Genomic DNA, 24339 nt, shown 5'->3' with positions numbered 1-24339 from the left:
TGGCATGTTTTTTATTCACCTACAAGCGTCTTTCAAAAGGGCAGAAGTTTTTAATTTTGGTGAAGTCCAATTTATCAGTTCTTTTATGGATCATGATTTTGGTGTTCTATCTAACAAACCTTTGCCTAGTGCAAAGTCTCAAAGATTTTCTCTTATGTTTTTTTCTAGAAGTTTTATAGTTTTAAATATTACTTTTAAGTATATGTTACATTTTAAGTTAATTTTTATAAATAGTGTGAGATATGGGTCAAGATTCTTTTTTTTTTTTTTTTTTTTTTGGCATATGGACATCTATATGTTCTGGCTCCATTTGTTAAAAAGACTATCCTGCCTCTATTGACTTGTCTTTGCACCTTTGTAAAAAATCAGCTAACCATTAATGTTACTAATGGACTCTTAATATTGTTCCATTAACCTATATATTTATCTTTTCACCAGTGCCACACTGTCTTGATAACTGTTACTTTATTATTAAATTTTTATTAAAATCAGGTTGTATGAGTCTTCTAATTTTCTTCCTTTTCAAAATTATGTTGGTAATTTTAATTCTTTTATCTTTCCATATAAATTTAGAATCAGCTTATTGATTTCTATAAAACATCTTGCTGGGATTTTGATTGGAATTACATTAAATATGTAATTATTTAGGGGAAGAATTACAACCTGAACATGAGTGCGATTTCCCAATCCATGAACATGATACATCTTTTTGTTTAGATCTCCTTTGATTCTTTTTCCATTGGTGTTTTGTAGTTTTCAGTGTAAGAATCTTGCACATATTTTGTTAGATTTATCTCTAAAAATGTCATATTTCTGATCCTACTGTAAATGATTTCGGTTCTTTTTATTTCACTTTCCAATAGCACATTGCTAATATATACAAATACAATTGATTTTTGCATTTTCTAAAAAGGAATTGCCATTGGGTTTTCATTTAGCTGATTGTGTGTACACATGAGTTTTGCCAATTGATCTCATATCTTACAACCTTGTTGGTTGTAAATTCACTTATTATTCTTGTAAATTCTTCCAGTTTTTCTACATAGATGTTTATGTCTTTTCTTCCTTTCCAGTGGGTATTCTTTTTATTTATTTTTCCTGCCTATTGCACTGGTTAGGACCTCTAATATGATGTTCAGGGAGTGAGCACTGACATCCTTGTCTTGTATCTGATCTTAGGGAGAAAGCATTCAGTCTTTCACTATAAAGCATGAAGTTAGTTGTAAACCTTTTATAGATATCCTTTATCAGGTGATGAAAATTTTCTTCTATTTGTAATTTGCTGAGAGTTTTTTATTACCATGAACGGATGTTAAATTTTGTCAAAGCTTTTTTTCTGCATCTACTGGAATAATTGTATTGTTCTTTTTCTTTAGGCTTTTTCCTCCAAAATCACAGTATTGGTGTTTACTTAAAAAAAGAAAGATTTTCAAATTTGTTTTAAATAAATAGCTTACAAAGAATAGAGATCATTTTTTAAAGATTTATTTATTAGACAGAGACATGGGGGAGGGGCAGAGAGAGAGAGAGTTAGAGAGAAAATCCTCAAGCAGACTCCCTGCTGAACATGGAGGTCTTGACATGAGGCTCCATCCCAGGACCCTGAGATCGTGACCTGAGCCCAAATCAAGAGTCAGACGCTTTACTGACTGAGCCACCCAGGCACCCCATTAAGCTTATCATATACTCTTGCTATCCTTTTAATGTCTATAGGATCTGTATCCCTGTACCCTATCTCATTCCTGATATTAGTACTTCGTGTCTTTTCTTTTTCCTGACCAGTCTGGCTAGAGGATTGTCAAATGTATTGTTTTCCTCAAAGAATGTTTTTATTGGTTTTCTCTGTTGTGTTTCTGTTTTCTATTTCATTGATTTTTCTCTCTTGTCTTTATTATTTTATTCCTTTTGATTCCTTTGGGTATAATTTACTCTTCTTTTTCTAGTTTATTAAGGTGATAACTTAGGTCACTGATTTGAGACCTTCTGCTTTTTCTATTACAAGCATCTAGTGCTGTGAATTTCCCTTTACATACTGATTTAGCGGCATCTTAAAAATTTTGATATACTGTGTTTTCATTTTCATTAAGTCTAAAATACTTTAAAATTTTCCTTTTGATTTTTATTTGACCCATGGATTATTTACAAGTGTTTTTCTTTAGTCTCCAAATATTTGGTGATTTTCCAGCTATCTTTCTGTTGTTGATTTCTAATTTAATTTCATTGTGTTCAAAGAACATATTTTATCTAATTTTGATCCCTTTAAATTTAATGAGACTTAAGTAATGTATCAAAATATACTCTATCTTATAAATGTGTATTCTCTTGTCGAGTGAAATGTTCTATAAATGTCAGGTCAAGTTCACTGAGAGTGTTGTTCAAGCCTTCTAAATCCTTATTCATTTTCTACTTGTTCTATCAATCACTGAGAGAGAAATTGTTGAAATTTCTGATTATAATTATTGATTTGTCCATTTTTCCTTGGAGTTTAATCAGTTTTTTTTTTTTTAAAGATTTTTTATTTATTTATTTGAGAGAGAGAATGAGAGAGAGAGAGCATGAGAGGGGGAGGGTCAGAGGGAGAAACAGACTCCCTGCTGAGCAGGGAGCCCGATGCGGGACTCGATCCTGGGACTCCAGGATCATGACCTGAGCCGAAGGCAGTCGCTTAACCAACTGAGCCACCCAGGCGGCCCTTTAATCAGTTTTTTATTCACATGTTTTGGAATTCTGTTATTTGGTGCATAACATTTAGGATTGTTATGCCCGCTTGTTGAATTAACTCCTTAATCAGTATGAAATGGCCTTTTTATCCTGGTAAAAGTCTTTGTTCTGAATTCTGCTTTGTCTCATTTATCTGTAATAGCGACTCCAGTTTTGTTTTTTTTTATTAGTGTTAACATGTACATGTGATGTATATATCTAAGAGAAATCTTTTTCCATCCTTTTTCTTTTAACCTATTTGTGTCTTTTTATTTAAAGTAGGATTTTGTAGGGAGGGAATAGTTGGGTCTTCCTTTTCTCTTAGCCAATCTGCTAATCTCTGCCTCTTAACTGGGAGATGATTAGACCATTTATATTAATTTGGTCATTAATATGATAAGATTTATATATTACATAATGTTGCCATTTGTTTTCTATTTGTTCCATCTGCTCTTCATACCTCTCCCTTTCCTCTTTTTCTGTCTTCTCCTGGGTTATTTTTAATGATTCCGTTTCACCTCCTCTGTTGGATTATTATCTATACATTTTACTTCTATATTTGTTATAAACTCCACAATACATCATTATGATTTTTCCTTAAGCAGTCATTTATCTCCTAACACGATTTTTTAAAATAAGAAAAGCTTATATTATCCACATATTTATCATTCCTGGTATCCTTTATTCCTTTGTGTAGATCTGGATTTGCATCTGATATCACTTTTCTTCTGCCTGAAGGACTTCCATTAACATTCTTATAGTACAGATATGCCGGTGTCTGAAAAAGATGTTTTTTCTTAAAGATTTTATTTATTTATTTTAGAGAGCAAGAGCGGGGAGAGGAGCAGAGGGGGAGCGAGAGGAAGAGGGAGAGAATTTCACACAGACTCTGTGCTGAGTGCCGAACCTCATACAGGGGCTCAATCCCACAACCCTGAGGTTGTGACCTGAGCCAAAACTGAGAGTTGGATGCTTAATGGACTGAGCCACCCAGGTGCCCCCTGAAAAAGTTTTGATCTCACCTTCATTTTTTAAAGATATTCTGACTGAGTTTAGAATTGTATGTTGACTTTAATTTTTCTTTCAGTATTTTAAAGATTTTACTTCACTGTCTTTTCTTTTTGAATTGAGGTAAAATTGATATAACATAAAATTAATCATTAATCTCCCTAGCCCCTGTCAACCACCAATGTGAATTCTGTCTATAGATTTGCTTATTCTGGATAATTCATATAAATGGAGTCCGCAATATGTGACTCTCTGTGTCTGGCTTCTTTCACTTAGCATAATGTTTCTGAGGTTCATCCATGTTGTAGCATCTACCAGTACTTCATTCATTTTTATGGCTGAATAATATTCCATTGTGTGCATACCACAGTTGTTTTATCCATTCATTCATCACTGGCCATTTGGGCTGTTTCCACCTGTTGACTATTGTGAATAGTGCTGCTATAAATTTCTACTGTCTTTCCCCTTGCTTATTTCCAATAAGAAATCTGTCATTCTGATCTTTCTGTCACTCTGATTCTTTCCCTACATAGTGTGTCTTTTTTTTTTTTTTTTTACTGCTTTTACAATTTTCCTTCTATCACTGCTTTTGAGCAATTTGGTTAAGACATGACTGGTAATTCATTTCTCTTTCAGAGACTCCAATTACACATATATTAGGCCAGTTAAAGTTGTCCCACAGATCACTTATGTTCTGTTCATCATTTTTTCAGTTTTTTTTTCTTTCTGTGTTACGTTTTAGATAGTATCTATTGCTCTGTATTTAAGTTCATTAATATATTCATTTATGGTGTCTAATCATCTATTAATCCCATCCAGTATAGTTTTCACCTTAGACATTAATTTTATTTTTCATCTCTAGAAGTTTGATTTGGGTCTTTTTGTATCTTCCATATCTTGCTCTAAAAATCTTGTTTTCCTTTACTTTTTTGAAAATATGGAATATAGTTTTAATGATTTTTTTTTTTGCCCCTATTTATCATTTTGGGTCATGTTTATCATTTCTGGGTCAATTCTATCATGTTTATCATTTCTGGGTCAATTCTAACTGATTTTTCCCGCTTCATTATGGGCTGTACTTTCCTGCTGCTTTGTGAGACTGACAATTTTTTTTATTGGATTACAGACATTGTGGGTTTTGCCTTGTTGGATGCTAGATATTCTTTTCTTTTTAAAAAATATTCTTGAGTTTTGTACTAGTTATACTACTAGAAACAATTCAATCCATTTGAGGCTTGCTTTGTTGAGTGGAGCCCATATAGTTTTATCCTAAGAGTGATTTTATTCTATATTTTTTATTCTAAGTAGTGATTCCTTACTACTGAAGAAGTAGCTTTCTCATACCCTACCCTAGATCCTACGTATATTTGCACTGTAACTAGTGGTGTCTCTAGCTATTCCTAGCCCAATGTGAGACCTGGGAATTTTTGTCTGCTCCTTTCAGGTGATTGTTTTCCTGATCTCAAGTAGCTTTCCCACCTGCATACACTGGTCAGTATTCATACACAGGGTCAGGACAGGGTCAGAGAGGGAATGTCTGCAGAACTTCTGAGCATGCGTGCTCTCTCTCACTTTCTCTCTCCCCCCTCCTTTTTTCTCTTTCTCTCCCCAGCTCTCTTCCCTTCAGCATTTTGTTCTGCAAACTCCAGCTATCTTGGCCTCCATGAACTCCCAACTCTTATCTCATGAACTCAGGGAGCCCACCAGGCTCTGCCTGGGTTCCTTCTTCCTTTCTGCACCGTAGGCTAGAGACTTCCTCTAAGCAATAACTAGGCAATCATAAGGCTCACCTCATTTGTTCCCCCTTTCTCAGGCATCATTCTCCTGTGCTGCCAACTGTTCCATGTCTGAAAACTATTATTTCATATAATTTGTCAGGTTTTTTGGTTGTTTAAGGCAAGAGGGTATATCCAGTCCTTATTACTCCATCTTGATCAGAAGCTAAAGCCCAAGTCCTTAGTTTTGAAAATGTGTTCTTTGTCTTTACTTGAACTCAGGTTTCTGTGAACACAAGTGAGGATCCCTGGGCTTCAGTGTTCATTCCCAGAACCAGGAGACCACTCCAGGTTCATGGAGCCCCATCCCCTCTCTGCACAGCTAAGAAGGCTCAGGCTGAGAGCACCAGGGATTTCCCAAGGTCAAAGTTTTCCAACACAGAATTCCTGTCCTAGATAACTTGCAAAGTGATTAATAATACAATGATTCTTGTAGGGGAAGGAGGTATGAAGTCATTATAAATATTTTAAGATTCTAATCTTTTCATCTCCCATTTCTACAAAGTAAAACTAATAATCCATAGTATGTAGAAATTTAACCTTGTCAATATGTAGTAGAGGTTGTAGCTTTGAATGTAAAGTGTTTGAGAGAATTAGGGTGTGTTGCATATTTAACAAACATTGATTGAGACCCCAATTTATGTCAGGCCCAAAGGCAGGTGCTGGAGATTCAAAGGTGGATCAGCCAGAGTGTCTGCCCTTAAGAAACTCAGAGTCCATCTGGTGCCTCGGTGAGGGAAACAAACAGATTCTATCTTAATGGCCAGCATAGAGATGAGGAGGCCCCAGAGAAGGGGTGCCCAAGATAGAGGCTGGAGACTTAGGAAAAATCTCCCCGAAGAGATGATCTGAGCAGAATCAGGAAAGAAGAGAGGATTAGAAGGCCTCAAAGTGTGTGTTTGTTTGGGCACAGGGATGTAGCCTGCCTCCCATTACTGTATTTTTTGTTTCATCATTTTGTGCTCATAAAAATGGTTTCAGAATTCTTTGATGTCACTTGGAGAGTGTCTTGGCCACATGTGCCTGAAACAGAGACTGTCACATAGCTTGATACTGTTTGTAGGATGAATGCATGGGTGAATGGATGGATGGGTGGATGGATGGAGGGATGTATGGACAAACAGACAGACAAACTGTGCTCACATTGAGCACTCTCCCCCCACAAGGTGACTGTGGACTCACAGCCTGTCTGGCCCCCTGTGAGCAGACACGGATTCAGAATTGAGGACACAGGCCACATGTATGTGATCCAGACTCCGTCACACATCCAGATCCAGTGGCTCCACAGCTCAGGACTCATGATCCTGGAGGCCAGCAAAGCCAGCGAGGCCCAGGGCCGTGGCCTCTGCGGTGAGGTGGGACCCAGCTGGGGGAGAGGGGATGCTTCCTGGGTCCACCTCTGCCCCCAAACACAGGTTCCCCTGTGGGAACCCAGGGGAAGCTGGGAGAGAAGGCCAGGCCAGAGGTGGAACCAGCACAGCTGCCAGGGCAGAGAGACCTAGTGTCTGGTGTTCTGGGGCTGAAGCTGCCAGCAGGGAGATGGCACAGAGCTCTGGCCTCGGCCAGTTGTCACTTTAATTGGGATTGTTTGTCAGCTTCCCTGATAGCTTCCTAATACCAGATAATCCTTCCTGTCTGCATAGGCTGGGCGCTTCACAAAGCACTTCCACACTCTGATCTCACTTATTGCAGGTCATCCACACAACAACCCTAAGAGATGACCATTGAACTAAAAAAGAAAGGGGGCTCAGAGAGGTTAAGTGGCTTGCCTCAGCTCACACAGCTGAGCTGCCACAACACTTAGAACTAGGCTCTTCAGACCACAGCATGACTGCAGGAGCATGCCCTAAGGGACTCATGTATTTTGATAAGGAGAAGGGGTGCAGGGGGAGTCTGAGTGTGGACTGCTGCTCCCCCACAGGGAACTCCATGACAGATTGTCATGATTATGATGATGGAAGACATAGGAGCACTTATGTGTTCCATAAACACATAAATCTGCATCCATACATCTGCACCATTTTGACCATTGACACTCACACCCCTGTATTCAAATTGCCCTCCAGACGTGACCTAACGCGTGTAAGTCTGCTCCCTGCTCATTACTTACCATGTACCAGTCACAGGACAGATAGTAGGCAAAACAGACAAAGTCACTGTTTTATGAAACTTCTGTTCTTACAGACTTACTGATACAAGCATCTCTCTTTACACACACACACACACACACACCCAGGACCACCACCACTCCACCATCTTTTTCTCACCATTTCTTGCTTCTACTGTTTATGCCTGGCAAGGAGTGCTGTGCTCAGCAGTAATCTCCTCCCTAGGATACCTCCGTGACACCCTTCAGTGACTCAATGCCAAGACCAAAAATGCAACCACGGGGACCACTGATAAAATCTGAAGGTTTTGTAGTAAATCATGCTTTATATTCATGAAACTGGTGGCTGGAGGTATGAGAGCAGAAGTCAGCTAGTTTATCTCTATTTTATCCAAACTAACACTTAGTGTCCAGGCACCCTGCTGGGCAACCAGGGGGACTACTGAGAAAGTGAGAAAATGAGTCTAAAGGAAAATGAATCTTTGCACTCAGAGCAAGACAGCCCAGCAAACCAAAATCCGTTCTACAGAACTGGGAAGATCATGGACGGGTCCATCTGAAGGGCTCTTGAAAGAAAGACTTCTGAGAAAGTGTTTCAGGCAGAGGGAGCAGCGTAAGAAGGTCAAGGGCAGGGAAGTGTGTGTTTGGAGCCTAGAGCGTGAGAGATGAAGCTGGAAGTTAAGGTCATGTTAGAAGCTGTGACAGAGAAACTTCAGCCCCACCCCCATTTCAGTGCCTTCCAACCCGACAGAAGTTTATTTCTGGCACACACAAATTCCCAAGCGGGACTCCTTCCATCTCGTGGCTCTGCCGTTCTCAGCACAAGCTTCCAACTCCACTGCAGGAAAAAGAGTCAAGGAGTGTTTATGGACCGGGCCCCACCGTGGTGCCCTCACCCTCACTCTCGTCCTGTTGGCTGGGCCTCAGCATGGGCTCCCCAGCCCCAGGAGAGCCTGGGAAAAGCAGGCTAGCGAACTGCCTGGGAAGAAGAGCAAACAGGTGTTACACTTAGTAATCTCTGCTAAGGCAGATTTTTTTGGAATAACTTTTAATTTTCATACAATGTCAGAAATAGTATAAAAACTCCCATGTACTTTTTACTCAGATTTACCAAGTGTTCACATTTTGCCCCATTTGCTTTTCCTGCCTCTGTGTGTGTGTATAAAATACACACATATGTCTACATACATGTATATGTATGCATGCCTATATACATATGTGATTTTTATATATGCACTTTTCTATGTTATGCAATTCATATATATATATATATATGCATTTTTCTGAGTGATTTGAAAGCACGTTTGAGACGTCATATCCCTCTATCTCTAAATACTTTGGTGTGTCTCCTAAGAACGATGACATCTTCCTACACAGCAGATTTCTTAGCTTCTCTGTGCCTCATTTCTCTCATCTATAAAAGGGGGATAATAGTAATACCAGCCTGAGAGAATTGTTGTAAGAAATATGCAAAGTGACATCTGGGGACCTGGGAGTGGTGGTGATAATTACAGCTACTGGGATAATCTGCCCCTCTCCAGGTATCTGTGATGGGGATGCGGCCAACGACCTCAGCCTGGAGGATGGCTCTGTGGTGGGTGAGGCTGAGGACCCCGCTCCCTTTCTGGACAGTTGGCAGGTGCCCAGCTCCCTGACCTCGGTGGGCCAGACCCGCTTCCGCCCAGACAGCTGTGCCACAGCTGACTGCTCGCCCTGCCTTCGAATGGTGTCCAACCGCACCTTCAGCGCCTGCCACCACTTTGTATGTACCAGCTGGGCCCGGCGTGGGGGGGCCTCCCAGGCCAGGAGTGGCAGCACCCACCTGCAGAGGGCGGCTCCCCAGAGGTGTTGAGCCTGGGACCAGATCAGGAGTCTTCAGAAGCTGGTTGTTGCCCCTGGGCAGGGCTGGGGGCCGGGGGGAGCGTGGCCCAGGCCCTGGGATGTGGGGAATCAGGGTAAGCAGCGCTGTCGGATGCACGTGCCCAGGTGCCCCCAGAGTCGTTCTGTGAGCTGTGGATCCGGGACACCAAGTACGTGCAGCAGCCCTGCGTGGCACTGACGGTGTACGTGGCTATGTGCCACAAATTCCACGTGTGCATCGAGTGGCGACGCTCCGACTACTGCCGTGAGTCAGGGACCGAGTGGGGGTGGGGGGGATGGGCGACTCCTCCGTTGCTTCTGAGGCTTCCGCCCCTCTTAATTATTCATTCATTCATTCATATTAATAATTCAAGAAATATTTTATAAATACATCTCTAAGCAAACGAATAAATTAACAAATTTATTTTTATTATAATTTAGATTAATAAGTGAAATGAATATTATCTGCTTATTATTTAATTTATCTGAATCTCCTTGCTTCATTTGTAAAATGAGGAAAGTAATAATAGCTCCCCCAGGGTTGTTTTGAGGGTGACATGAGGTAATGTGTGTGGAGTGCCTCACGCAGACCCACCACATGGTTACCATCCAGGAAGTATTACCTTTCTCTTAATTTCTTGGTCATCTTTCTCTTCTTTCAGTCTCTCCCCTCCTTGCCTGAGGGAGGTCCACCCCCTCCTCACTCCGTTAGGTTTGCATTTGGGGGGTAGACAGGGGTGGACTGGCCTAGGGCAGTCTGATTTATAAACGTGGACACATCCAGATAGGCCGGAAGCAGCTCACAGGAAGACCACGCCTAGAATATGACAGATAAAAGATGAAAAGACAAAGTCATCTAGAGTAGTGTTTTTCACAATGTGGGTATGAAATCAACTTTGGGGGTCAACACCATATTAAAAATATGCAACAGAATAGGAAATGCTAGTGTGTACTGTACCTAGAAAGAGTAAATACTGTTTTGTGAAAAAGTTTGCTTCAATATATCAGTAATGTTCTAAAAAAAAGGTAATATGTATATATATATATACAAATATATATATATATATATATATATATATATATATATGCATATCTCAGGAATTCTCAATCAATCCCAGTAATTCTCAATCAATCCTTTAAAATCACCAGGGAACTTTGAAAAGTATGAATGCTGGGCCCCACGATAAGAGATGCCAGTTCAGTTGCTCTGAGGTAGGATCCTGGCAAGGGTATTTCCAGGTTCCCATATGATTCCTCCGTAAGGACCCCTGTTTGAGGTTTGAGGACCACTGTTCTGCATGCCCATGTGTATTGGACCACAGTGTAAAAATCTACTTTTTACCATCAAGAAAATTTGAAAACACTGGTCTAGAGCAAGGATTTGGGCAAATATTTCCTGTAACGGGCCAGATAGTATATAATTGAGGCTTTTTAGGCTTTATGGTCTCTGTCAAAATTACTCAGCTCTGCCCTTGGAGTGCTAAAGCAGCCAGATACAATAGGCAAGTGACTGGGCGGGGCTGTGTTTCAATAAAACTTTATTTGCAAAAATAACGTAGGAGGCTGCATTTGGCCATGGGTTGTACTTTGCTGCCTCCTGATCTAGATAAGGGAGGCTGGGGCACCAAAGCCCTCTGCACTCTCTGCTGAGGCACAGATGATGCTCTGAGGCCCCTCCTCACTCTGCCTGGGGTCTGAGCCAGGCCTGGTGCCCACTGTGCCCCTGCAGCCTTCCTGTGCTCCAGCGACTCCATATACCAGGCGTGTGTGGCAGCCTGCGAGCCCCCTGAGTCGTGCCAGGATGGGCTGCTGGGCCCGCTGGACCCAGAGCAGTGCCAGGTGCTGGGCGAGGGCTGTGTCTGCTCTGAGGGCACCATCTTGCACCGGCGCCACTCGGCACTCTGCATCCCCGAGGAGAAGTGTGGTAGGTCCCTCCAAAGCTGACCTCACACTAGGGTCCCCTAATCCCACCTGCCGCCCATGGCCGAGGCCCCTCTGCCTGCCTCCAGTTCTGCGTTGGGGATGGTCAGTGTCCCAGGGAGGGTCGAGCCTGGGACGGTCTGGGTCTCCCCACCCGCCTCAGTGCCCCGTGCCCCGCCATGTCCCCCACTGCAGCCTGCACCGACAGCACGGGGGTGCCTCGGGCCGTGGGGGAGACCTGGAACAGCTCCCTCAGCGGATGCTGCCGGCACCAGTGCCAGGCTCCCAACACCATCGTCCCAGTGGACTTGGGCTGCCCGGAGCCCCGCCCTGAGACCTGCCCACGTTTTGGGGAGGTGGCCTTGCTCCTGCCCACTGAGGATCCCTGCTGCCTGGGGACGGTTTGCGGTAAGTCCCACCCTTCACTTCCCTCGACCTCAACCGCAAGATGGTTAAAAGGCTGCAGCTCCACCTGCTGACCTTGATGGATAGGACAAGGCCTGGGAAAATGAAAGGGTCTTGTGGGGGGTGTGTTGTGAGGAGTGGAGAGCCCCGCCTGGGGGACAGGAGCCCCCCTCATGAAGCAGTGTGGGGTAGGGTTTACGGGCAGGCAGCCTGGACGACTCTTCCACCGCTTTGCAGCCTCGTGACCTCAGCCGATGATTTAACGTCTTCTGTGCCTTAGCTGATTCTGCAGTAGCACGAGGTTGATCATAGTCCACACTTTCTGGGTTGTTGTGAGAATCTAGAAGTTGATACTGATCTAGGACAGCTGCTGGTACATGGCCCATCTCGAGGAGTGTTAACTACTAATGCTCTTCTGTCGAGCCCTGGACCTTCTGTGTGACCCTTAGAGGCCCCTTCCAGGAACGTGGGTCCTGGGGTGGGGGGGATGGAGGGAGAAATGAGGACGAGCTGTCTAGGTGCTGGGCAGTACTGGAGGCCGGGGGCGGGGGGAGTCCCAGCCTCCAGGTGACAGGCCCTGTGGCCCCTGGCCCAGTGTGTAACCAGACTCTGTGTGAGGGCCTCGCCCCTACCTGCCGCCCAGGCCACCGACTCCTCACCCACTTCCAGGAGGACTCCTGCTGCCCCAGCTACAGCTGTGGTGAGAGGTCCTGCGGAGGGGAGCACAGGGGGAGGGGGAGCCCTGCTGCTGGGGGAGGGGAGCTCTGGGGACTGGGTTCTGGCTGGGGATTGGGGCAGAGCCGGCGTCGGGGCTCAGGCATGGCCAGACAGGGTCTGCTCCCAGCACCCAGCACTTACGTTCTGTCTTTTCTGCAGAGTGTGACCCAGCCCTGTGTGAGGCAGAGCTGGTCCCCAGCTGCCGCCAGGACCAGATCCTGATCGCGGGCCGCCTGGGGGACTCGTGCTGTACCTCCTACTTCTGCGGTGAGTGGACATGCCAGCAGATGTCAGCATGCTCAGATGGATCCCAGCCATCCCCTTCCTCACCCATTTGCCGGGGCGGCTGGGAGGAAAGGGTGGGGGTCTCCAGGTGGACTGGGCACAGGAGAAGGGTGAGAGTCCTGTTCAGAACAAAGGGAAGGAGGAAGAGGAAACCAACCTGGGCTTCACCCCATCCATTACTAGCAGGAGGAAACTGGTGTGTGTTCGGTGTAAGACTTGAGATAGATAGGAGGATCTAGATTCTTGCTCCAGGACAGGCCCCATGAGGCCGTGAAAGACTACTTGAGTCGAGCTCCTGGCACAGCTGGGTTTTAGGTACCCCTCCCCACCAACCCAGCAACCTGCTCTGTACCAAGACCCCACGAGGGGGACTGCCTGTGACGGCCGTGGCCCCTCTCCCTGCTCAGCCTGTGGCGACTGTCCAGATCCGATCCCCGAGTGTCAGGAAGGAGAGGCGCTCACCGTGGACAGGAACACCACAGAGTTCTGCTGCCCTCTGTACCAGTGTGGTGAGTCCCAGCTGGACACGGGGACCTCACCACAAGGGGCTCCAGGGACATTTATGTGCCACGGGGGCCACTTCACAATGTCCTCCCTCGGGACCGATGGGCATTCAGCAGGGAGCCACAGGGAGCCCCCAGGGAGTGAGCACGGAGTAGCCAAACCTGTGACGGAGGAGGACGCTGGGCCAGGCCGTGGGAGCCGGATGGTGCAGGCTCCAGCCTGGGACATGGATGGCTCTGAAGCTTTAGGAAGAGGTTCCCTGTCCCCTCCCTTGGAGCCCCCCAGGGCCAGGGGGAGGCCTAGGTTGAGGCCACCCCAACCCTCCTAGCACTGATTCACAGTCCTCGTTCTCTGACCCAAGGCCCCTGCTTCAGGGCCCCTCTTGCCCTGTTTTACCCTGGCATCCGCACATGGAGCCTGCATCCCAGAAGACACTGCATCTCGAAGCCTTGGAAGCTCTTTTGTGTTGCGATCACAAATAAGAGCGGACCCTTCCCGATATCTTTACGGGACATAGTACCCTGATAGAGTGTGTACTGTGTACCTAGTGCCTTAATAGGACCTAGTAAACGTAGTAGAGCCAGCGTCAGGGACTCTAAGAAAACCTAATGGATGAGAGTTAACAAACTGGTTGAATTTAAAGATGACTCCACTTACAAAAACTGCACTCTGATTATAGGAAAAACGTGAGTGAACAGTGCACAGAGCAGTGTAGGTGAAGACTATCTGCCAGGAGACCCCAGGGGCAACCCTGACGGCTTCAATGTCAGAAACCAACTCTGGAACAGTGTAGACTTCCATGGAGCGCGCCCAGATGAGCTGGCCACACCGCCAATTGGCTCCACCTCGGGTCTCCGAGGCCACTCGTCCCCAAGTGTTCGCAAAGCTGATCTGAGCGGAGGGTCAGCATCCTTCCTCTTGTCTTTCCTCTCCTCTTTCTGTGTGTCTCTTCCTCTGTCCTCTTCGGCCTCCCTCTCTTGTTCACATATCTCTCTGTGGTTCTCAGGAGGAAGCCTGGAAATGTGGAATGAGGACAGGCACGGCCAGCCAGTCATGGTTTGGCGTCCCAGTTCTGCCATTTACTAGCTGTGTGGCCTGGGGCAAGTCACTGACTCTGAGCCAAGGTTCCTCATGTGTCCAATGGTGCTAAGAATACGTACCTTGAGGGGTCTCGTGAAGACTAGAGATAATATATGTGAAGTGCCTGATGGTCCTTGGCACACAGTAGGTGCTCAGTAAAGGGAGGCTATTGATATTACTACTTCTCCCAATCCTCGTTGTGCTTTTATTATAGAAGCACTATATACACCTCAAAGAAGGTACAGAATCCAAGTAAATGCAAGCAAGTGAAAATACTTTCTTCCTGCTTCCCAGCTATTCCACTGTCAACACGTTAGACTATATCCTTCCACATATTCTCGATGCCTTTGTATGTGTATGTGTTTCTCACCAAAATAAGCTCACACTGTACATGCTTTTTTCGATTTTTTATTTGTTTCATTGTTTGTATTAAAGTTAATTAATATACAATGTTAATTAGTTTCAAGTGTACAACATAGTGATTCAACAAATGTACACATCCCTCAGTTTTCATCACGATGAATGTAGTCACCATCTGTCACCACACAGTGTCATTATAATATTGTTGACCATATTCCTTGTGCTGTACTTTTCATCTCCGTGACTTGTTTATTTTATAACTGGAAGTTTGTATCTTAATCTCCTTTACCTATTTCACCCACCCCCCCCACCCCCGACAACCACCAGTTTGTTCTCTGTATTTGAGAGTCTGTTTTTTGTTTGCTCATTTGTTCTGTTTTTCAGACTCCACATATAAGTGAAATCATATGGTGTCGGTCTTTCTCTGTCTGACTTAGCATAATGCCCTCTGGGTCCATCCACGTTGTCACAAAGGTGTATCTGCTCTTTTTTAACCCGCTGTTTTCAGTTCATGTCAATACATTTTCAAGTTATATCCTACCCCATCCAGGGTTTTCCTGGTTTGTCCACTCCAGGACCACACACTCCTATTTTGTCTCTTAGATAGCTTTGAACCTAGCATAGGTGCCTTTTTCTGCATGACACGAAATTATAGTTTGGGCTGGGGTCCCGCAGAAAAGTCCCAGCTTCTGGATTTATCCATTGCTTCCTCTTGGAACTGTTTACCTGGCTCCCCCATCCTCTGTGCTTCCTGTAAACCAGAAGTCAGATCTAAGACTCGGTGGATTCAAGTTACAAGGGTGGGGCTCGACAGACACGAGCTTCACCATACGTCACATCGTGAGACACTGACTGGTGGAGACTCTAACCGAGGCTAACGTGGGCCCTGGATGAGGGTGGTGACTGTTGGACGCCTCCATCTTGCATTTACAGTTTTCCTCCTTCAATCAGAAGGGAACCCATGACTTTGACACTAGACGAAGGTCCTACTCCCCCTCCACCTCATAATTTTTTGAGACATCAGTTGATAACCCTTACCCATGCCTATATATATATATATTTTAGTAAACCAGATAAGTCTTATCTTTTTCAAAACCTCCCCTTCAGCGCTGCCCCTCACACCTCCCCTCCTCACCCCAAAGTTTTTCCCGGGGGTGGGGGTCCCTCACTCCTTGCCTTGTCGTCTCAATAAATGAGAATGACTGAGGAACCCCAAACTAAGAGGGGCCGCCTGAAGAGTAGGAACAAGGGAAGGGTGCGCCCTGGAGTCTGGCACCCGTGAAACAGAGCAGACTCAGGGTGGGCCCCGAGGGTATGGTTTCCACAGGGTGCGCAGAGTGGTGTTCTCCTCCAGAGGGAACCGTTCCCGGCAGGGGAGCTTGCACTGGGCACTGGTTCCCATCTGACCCTTACTCTCAGGGTGACACGGAATCCAGGGGAAGGAAGGCCCCGTGAGTGACTTAAAGACTTTGACACTGTCCTATTGCTAATGCCTCCTCAGAGTAGAACCAAGGCTTCCAGAAGTAGTTCTAGGGGGAGACTCCAGGAGCCCATGCTTCTTCCCTGGACTCCAGCCCTGGAGGGTGTCTAAGGACATGGGGGGGCGGGAACCCAAGGAGGAGCCAATGTTGCATTTCTGGGGGTCTCTGCTCCAAGGTATCTGCAGCTAATGTGTCCCCTGCCTCCCCTTGCTCACAGTGTGCGAGAGCTTCCGCTGTCCCCAAGTGCAATGTGGTGTGGGCACTGCGCTGGTGGAGGTATGGAGCCCAGATCGCTGCTGTCCCTACAAGTCCTGCGGTGAGTCCCCGGACGGGGATGGCCCTACCCAAAGGCTGAGATCCAGGGCCCCTGCGAAGAGGGGGGCAGGGGAGGAATGGGGCCCCCCCACTGTCAACCTGCTCACATTCTAGCCCTCCAGAATCACCAAGACTGCCTTCCTCCCCCTGACGTCTGATCTCTGGAGGCTTAGCTTTCCTACACCTTTTTCTCTCCAGGATGAAAGAAGGAACAAAATCAAGTTCCCTGTTCCCAAAAGGTTTTTCCATCTAAAAAAAAAAAAAAAGTTTTTGTTGCAGCTGTCTGTTAGTAAACATGGTCTTTGTTAAAATTTACCTCAAACCCCTTTGGGCGCCTCCATGATCAATAATGAACACCAGTAAACTTTATGTAAAAATGTTATTTAAAAAGAGTTGAGAAAATATTTTGCATTTATTTCACTTGTCTTTTTTCCAGGCCTCCAATGTCAATTTCACCAGGGCAGAGATTTTAGTCTGTTTTATTCATTGCTTTGTCCCCAGAGCATGGAAAAACCTCCTGCATAGAGTAGGCGCTTAAAACTGTTTGCTGCAGGAGTGAGGGACCCGGGAGAGTGTTTTCACAGCCGCTCCGACCTTGCGCTCTCCTCCCGTGAAGCTAGGGCGGGTGTGTCTGTTAGTTTGCTAGCTCCCCCGCAGCTCCTTGCTGGGATGTATATTTGGGAAAGATAGACGGTCAGAAGTTTCACCCCTGCCATGTGAAGAGGCCCCACATCTGCTCTAGAAAGGGCTCTCGGGAGGACGGAGGACCAGGCAGGATGAAGCCCAGATGACAAAAGGAACCTGCCATTGGTCTGTCTGCCTGTTCAGCCTCACCGGCCTCTGGAGTGGAGCTTAGAACTAGGATCCACCCCTGCCCCCCACCTGCCCCCAGGCTGGAGGAAGGCTGAGATTTTGGCTTCTTCTCCCCAACCCCCACCCTGACTGGGCCTGAGGCTGGGCCAGAGGACGGCCGCTCAGGAGGGAGCGGCCTGGGGGCCCAGGGAGACTTCCACCTGGACATCGCCCGGTGAGATGGGTCCCGGCCCCCTCCTGTTTTTCAGAGTGTGACTGCGACACAATCCCGGTGCCCCGGTGCCACCTGGTATGGAAACCCTGCTTCTCTCCACTCTCTGCGATCTGCCTCCCCCTTTCCTTTCCACTCTGTCCCATCCCCTGGAGACCCTAGTCCTTTAATGTAGTGCAGAGAGCCTTGTCCTAAGCTCTGCTTTCTGAGCACAGTGTCCACATTTGCAAAGTGGGCATGCTCAGGCTTCAGCATTGTGGTGAGCAGGTGCCACGATGATGATGATGGCGGTGAGGGGGGTGGGGGGTGGGGAAGATGATGATGATGGTGATGAAACTCATAACGGCAGCTCATGTTTACTGAGAGCTAACTATATGTCAGGAGCCTCACTAGGCCTTTTATGTCTATTGTCAAATTAATTCTCATGACAGCCCAACGAGGTTGATTCCATGATGATCTCAGTTATACAAGCAAGGAAACTAAGGTTAAGGTCATGAAGCTAGTAAATCACAGTCAGGATTAGAACCCAGGAAATCTGACTCCAGAGGCCATGCCCTTTGCCACCAGGCCGCACGGCCCCTGAGGGAAGGGAAAATACTTTAAGAAATGTGAAGTTATGTTTAAAAGTTTTTTCTGGATTATATATATTCTCCTCACCCCCTCTCCCCCAGCACACATTTCCTCATTTTCTCCCCCTCCCATCCTTCCCCTTCTCCCTTCAACTGGTGAAGGAGATGGGTAAATGGTATAAGCCATGTAGGGTTCTAGGCTGGCAGCCATGCAATGGTCCCTCGTTGAGGTGGCCAGTGAGTGCTTGGGATGAAAGGAGAGCCCTTAGGTCCCGGGAGAGGAGGCTGGGGAGTGACCCTCAGTGGGGAAGCCAGGCATTTCTCCCTTGGCCGGGGAGTGACTGAGCCGCCCAGGAGCCCAGGGCCCCCAGGCCTGCCAGCCCCCTGCCCACCCACTGCAAGGAGGCGACTGACAAAGACAAGGGCCCGGGGAGGGGGGACAGACTGCTCCCAAGGGTGGGGCTGGGCTTCTGCACCCCGGGGTGCTCACTGCCTCTGCCCCACCCAGTGGGAGAAGTCCCAGCTGGACGAGGAGTTCTTGCACAGCGTGGAGAATGTGTGCGGCTGCGCCAAATACGAGTGTGGTGAGTGGGGAAGGGGAGCCCATGGAGTAGAGCCAGGCTGGGCCGGCCAGGCTGGGCCGGATGTGGCTGCCAGGCTCTCTCGGTGACTGTGGCCACCCGGCTCACCCATGCAGCCAAGGCCCCCGTGTGCCTGAGCCGCGAGCTGGGGGTGATGCTGCCAGGCCAGACCGTGGTGGAGCTCTCAGCAGACGGCGTGTGCCACACCTCGCGCTGCACTCACGTGCTCGACCCTCTTACCAGCTTCTACCAAATCAACACCACCTCTGTGCTGTGTGACGTCCGCTGTGAGGCGGTAGGTGCGGGGCGGGAGGGCGGTGGCCAGGGTCAGGGGGGCTGGCCTGGGGGACCCTGGGTGATCCAGGAGTCAGAGGAGCCTCAAGCTTTCTAGACACTTCTGAAGAGTAGGCCTGGGGGGAGGGGCCCTTCAGAGAACCCTGTGGAAGGTGCTAAGCTCGGGCTGGGTTGGGAGAGGCCAGGAGGGGAACAGCAAGAGTGTGGGTCTGGCCAGGGCGGGTATCTCACGGAGAGAACCCATACTGCTGAGGCGCCTACTTATGACTGGCACACTCTTTGTCGCTCTGTGTGTGTGTGTGTGTGTGTGTGTGTGTGTGTTGCTACCCTTTGTCGAGCACTTTGCATGCCCAGCATCTAGGAGAGTGACTGGCTTCTAGTAAAAGCTAATGAGGGTAGGGGGTGGAATTATTCCCATTTGTCAAATGAGAAAGCTGAGGCTTAGGGAGGTGCAGTCATTTGTCCAAATTCCCACAGGCACTGGGCCTCAAACTGAGGTCTATGTACAACCAGAACGAGCACCCTTAATCCCAGCAATGCTACCTCTGAAAGGGGTGGAAATGCTCTTCGTCCGCGGGGGGGGGTCTAGGAATTGCTGTGGAGGAGGCTTAAGGAAGAAGTAAGGTTGACCTTCCTGCCTGAGATGGGAGGCTGGGAGCTCCCTTTCTGGGGGGGGGGGCCTTCTCTGGGCTTTGGGCTCAGAGACCTCAGACAGTAGGAAAGGCAGGAGGGTGGAGGTGGGCACATGGCTGAGGCCCCTCTCGTCCTGCCCTGTCCTGCAGAACCAGGAGTACGAGCACCCACGGGACCTGGCAGCCTGCTGTGGCTCCTGCAGGAACGTGTCCTGCCTCTTCACTTTCCCCAACGGCACCACCTCCCTGTTCTTGGTAGGCAGCCCGCTAGCCACCCACCCGCGGAGGCGTGCCGGGGGGCGGCCAGGGCTCAGGGCAGTGCGGGGTCCTGGGCTGTTCAGAGCCGTGCCCTCTCAGTTCCCTCGGGCCGCCCGGCCACGAGCCCCCCTCGCCCACCTCTGTGCTCTCTAGCCTGGGGCGTCCTGGGTCGCAGACTGTGCCCGCCACCACTGCAGCCGCACGCCCCTGGGCGCCGTGCTCGTCCGCTCACCCATCAGCTGCCCCCCGCTCAACGAGACCGAGTGCGCCAAGGTCAGTGCCAGCCCCACCCCCCACGGCAGGGCCTGAAGCCAGGGGTATCGGCCGTCTTACTGGCGGGGGGCGGGGGTCCTGCGTGCAGGGATGAGGGAGGAGGGGTTCTCTGAGCCCGTATGCGCCCTGCCTCCCCAGCTCCACACCTCTCCGTGTGGTCCTGCTCCGACCACATCACGCGGCACGTCCTCACACATCACTCGGCCGCGCACAGATGTACGCAGACGTCCGTCCTCACATACACACCGACACGGACAGTCAGTCCCTCACACCCCACACACCGCACGGGGCCGTTAACACCTCGGCCTGCCAGAGCACACACCACGCTCCGTCACACGCTGGGGCACACGCAGCACACGCAGCACACCGATGCCCAGTTCAGGCCTGGGACCGTCTAACGGCCCTGGCACTAGGCAAACCAGCACCAGCGGGGACAGCTGTCACTATGGGCAGACCTCACGGGCAAGGATAACCGGAGGCTTGGGTTATTGTTGCATTATTGAAGTTCCTGAGATTAATACTGGACATTGAAAGATTTCTGATCTTGCCCAGAAAACAAATACACACATTCCCGGCCACACTCACACACTCACAACACAAAATCTCACGTGTACACACACACGTATATGCTCATAAAATCACATGCATATACACACACTTATTCACAAAGAACTGTCACATCATTGTTTTATCCGTTTCGTAAAAGAGGAGGAGGGCTGTAAGGGATAATCGCCCCCATTTTCAAGGTGGGAAAACTAAGCCCAGAGGAAAGGGGTGACTTATCCAGGGCTGACCCAAATGGGTCAGCCCCAGCACCCCTCCCCTCCCTGACCCTCTGTGCAGGAAGCACCAATGAGAGAACAGGGTGGGGCATGAGGGAAGCTGTCACTGGAAGGATGGGGGGCCCACACCATCTTATCCAGCCTGCAGTCTTACTGGGGCCACAGGCCGCCTTCGTGCCAGTGTCCCAACCAGCCGGGTTAGCTCTTGTGGCTCTCCCATGGCCAGCCCAGGTGCCCCTTCTCCCTCTGGCCAGGGCTTGATGGGGCAAGGCCTGGCGCTCCTCTCCCAGGGCATCACGGGAGAAAAGGAGTCACTCTTGCACTCTTGCTGCCTCTTGCTGGGATCTTGGCTCCTGGCTGGGATGGGCTCTCCCACTCACCTCCTCTCCTCTCCCTCTAGGTTGGGGGCTCAGTGGTACCTTCCTTAGAAGGATGCTGCAGGACATGTGAGTGAGCATGGTGGAGGCCCAGGGGTGAAGGGGGACACCCTTCTGGTTGGGGGACAGGGTATCATGTCAGGGCTCAGAGGGCCAGGTTCCTGGCCTGGCACCTCCAGTGGTGGTTCTTCAGGGGTTATTAGATGAAGGGTAACGCCCCGACCATGGGGCTCATGGCACCGGCAGAGATACGCAGATGGGCAGAGACCATGCTCATGTTCCTATCCCAACAAAAGGCCTCCGCTTCTTGATGGAGACAGGGGACGTCCAGGAGGTCAGTAACTCACCAGCTACTCTCCCTCCTCCTGCCCCTGCCAAGACCCCTAGCCCAGAAGTCCCCCAAGTGAATTCTCCCTGTGGTCGGGAGCCCTGTCTTGGAGGTGCCTCCTGGGTGGGATTCAGGCCCCACAAGGTCCCTGACTCAGTCTGAGTGAGAGTTCTGTGCATCTGTCCTCACGCCTGGTCCCTGGAACCTGCAGCCCCAACCACATATGCATGCACGTTCCAGTCAGCTTTAGGACCTTTGCCTACAGGCCTCCCCTCACCCCAGGGTCCTCAGACTGGCCTTTGGAGGGATGTAGAATTTGGGACCCTTTTATGTCCACCTCACATACTGCAGGAAAGCTGGGCTCAGTGCCTCATTGGCTGATCTCTGACCCAAAACTCAGGTTTCCTGAATATTCCATGTGCTCCCATGTGACCTGCGACCCATGTCCCTCTCCCCAGGTTCCCCGGGGACCCTGTTTCCTGTGGTCCCCGTTAGCCCAGCCTCTCCTCCACGGGTTAGTGTCCACTGCCACCCAGGTACTCCTCTCGGAAGCCCACAGGACTGTGGGCATGCAGCTGCGTTGCTGTTCCCAACAATGTCCCTTCTGCTAGGTGGCCCCAGCTTGTGGTGGGGGGAGGGGCCCCTGCTCCCTGCCTCTGGCAAAGGCCTTTGGGCCAACAGTGCATGCTGGATAGCGAGCCTCACCCCCTGGGCTTGCGTGGGAATGCTTCAGCGGTGCCCACTCTCCCAGAGCCCATCAATGCTCAATGCTGCCACCGCTTTGCTCCCACTGGTCACTCAGCTGGTCTCCGTCCAGGACCCCAAGGGCCATGGCCAGGACAGCCCTTGGGCCTCTTGCTTCCTAGAAGCAGAGGGGGAGGAAAATGTGAACTTAGCTCTGGCCAGGAGTCCTCCAGCGGGTATGGTGGGAAACCCACTGTGGTGAGGCCCGGAGACCAGAAGAAAGGATTCCACCCCATTTCCGGCAGGCACTCTGGGGTGACAGAGGGAATCTGTGCATCAGGCCAATATTTATTGAGCATCAGTACGCCAGGCCCTGTTTTAGGCACTGTAGACACAGCGTAGATAAGGCTTCCTGGAGCTGACGTTTTAGTGGGAGAGACAGAGTATTAAGTAAAATATATAATAAGATGGATGCATCTGGTTTTATGGGGATTGAAACTTAATACAATTTGGGCGGGCCTCATTAAGAAAAAGAATACAGACCTACAAGTCCCATATCAGGGTGTGAAATTGAATATTGATTTAGAATGAGAAAAGAGCTCACAACAAGTTGAGGGAGCGGCTGTTCAAAAGGAGGCCCAAAGCTTCCCTTTCCCCAGCGGTACTACAGGTGCGTCTCTGACGCCTTGGTGATGGTGCCCTGGATAGAAGTAAGACAAGGGAGGGGCAGGGGAGGGAGATGGGGTGGAGGGAGGGAGTTGCAGTTTCAGGCGGGGTGCAGGAGAGGTCTGGGGAGGAGATATTGAGTCTTTGAGGGCCTGAACGGCCCTGAGATGGCTTGTCTGTGGGAGGCGCGCTCCAGGCAGAGGAAGCTGCCTGCTCATCGTTTTTGTCCCTGTGACCACTGAGTGAGGTGCGGGAACCCTTGGCCCTGTCTGATGGATACGGAAACCCCGTGAGCCTGCTGTGTGCAAGCTTCTGCTAGGGACTGGGGTTGCCATACATTCAGGAAATTGCCGATTCTTTATCCTAGAAGCCCTCTCAGAGAGGAATGCTGAAGCGGAGAGAGAGGTGGGGACAGGGCCAGGGTCAACAACAGGGTGTTAGAGACATGGGGGCTGGGGCGGGGAGGCAGCCTGCCTGGTCTCCAAATCTTCCTCTTCCCTAGCCCAGAGCCCCCGAAGCCATCCAGACCTCATTCCCTGTCTCCCCTGCCTTCACCACGTCCCCGTCTTTCCAGGGCACTGAGTGAAAGGCTTTCTCCTTGCTGGGGAGGGGCTCTAATGCATGGGCACTAACACCAGTACAGAGACCCCCGAGCCTGACACTAACTGCCCCAGTCTGGCGCATCCTGCCGCCCCCTGCTAGCACTTCTCAGCCACAGCTGCTCCCCCCCCGCCCCCTCAGGTAAAGAGGATGGGCGTTCCTGCAAGAAGGTGACCATCCGTATGACCATCCGAAAGAATGACTGCAGGAGCAACACCCCCGTGAGTGGCGCCCGTGTGGCGGCGGGACAGGGGGCTTCGCGGGCTGGGCTACACAGTCTGCCTCACCCGCCTGCCCACCTCCAGGTGAACCTGGTGTCCTGCGATGGGAGGTGCCCGTCCGCCAGCATCTACAACTATAACATCAACACCTACGCCCGCTTCTGCAAGTGCTGCCGGGAGGTGGGTCTGCAGCGGCGCTCCGTGCAGCTCTTCTGTGCCGCCAACGCCACCTGGGTGCCCTACACCGTGCAGGAGCCCACCGACTGTGCCTGCCAGTGGTCCTGAGAGCTGGGGGCCACCTCTGTTGCCCCCACCTTCTGCTTCCAGCTGGTGTGCCCGGGGCGACGGGCCCGGGGGGCGCCACAGGTGTGGAGAGCTGGGAGTGACAGGCAGAGGCCCAGAGTGACTAGAAAGGGCCACACCTGCCCGTCCTGGCTTCTTCTCTGGCCTCCGCCTCCTGCATACACGGGAAAGTGCCACACCTGCGGGCCCAGGGAACTCCACTCTGTCCTTGGCCGAGGTCTGGAATGGGC

At 49.4% G+C, this 24339-nt stretch overlaps 1 protein-coding gene across 1 annotated transcript in view; it reads left to right on the top strand.

Moving 5' to 3' along the window:
• Positions 1 to 24091, top strand: part of OTOG (otogelin) — an 85370-nt gene extending 61279 nt beyond the window's left edge. The window contains 17 exon segments of the mRNA XM_032426820.1: positions 6650 to 6833; positions 9132 to 9352; positions 9577 to 9715; positions 11180 to 11374; positions 11566 to 11778; positions 12371 to 12475; positions 12652 to 12759; positions 13185 to 13286; positions 16420 to 16518; positions 17579 to 17619; positions 18619 to 18694; positions 18808 to 18986; positions 19768 to 19872; positions 20029 to 20148; positions 21331 to 21376; positions 23727 to 23806; positions 23891 to 24091. Of these exon segments, the coding sequence (XP_032282711.1) occupies positions 6650 to 6833; positions 9132 to 9352; positions 9577 to 9715; positions 11180 to 11374; positions 11566 to 11778; positions 12371 to 12475; positions 12652 to 12759; positions 13185 to 13286; positions 16420 to 16518; positions 17579 to 17619; positions 18619 to 18694; positions 18808 to 18986; positions 19768 to 19872; positions 20029 to 20148; positions 21331 to 21376; positions 23727 to 23806; positions 23891 to 24091 (2214 nt within the window).
• The last annotated feature ends 248 nt before the right edge of the window (positions 24092 to 24339 follow it).

This window comes from Phoca vitulina, unplaced genomic scaffold (assembly GCF_004348235.1).
Source record: "Phoca vitulina isolate PV1807 unplaced genomic scaffold, GSC_HSeal_1.0 scaffold36, whole genome shotgun sequence".
NCBI lineage: Eukaryota > Metazoa > Chordata > Mammalia > Carnivora > Phocidae > Phoca > Phoca vitulina.
This window is presented reverse-complemented; position numbering and strand designations above follow the sequence as displayed.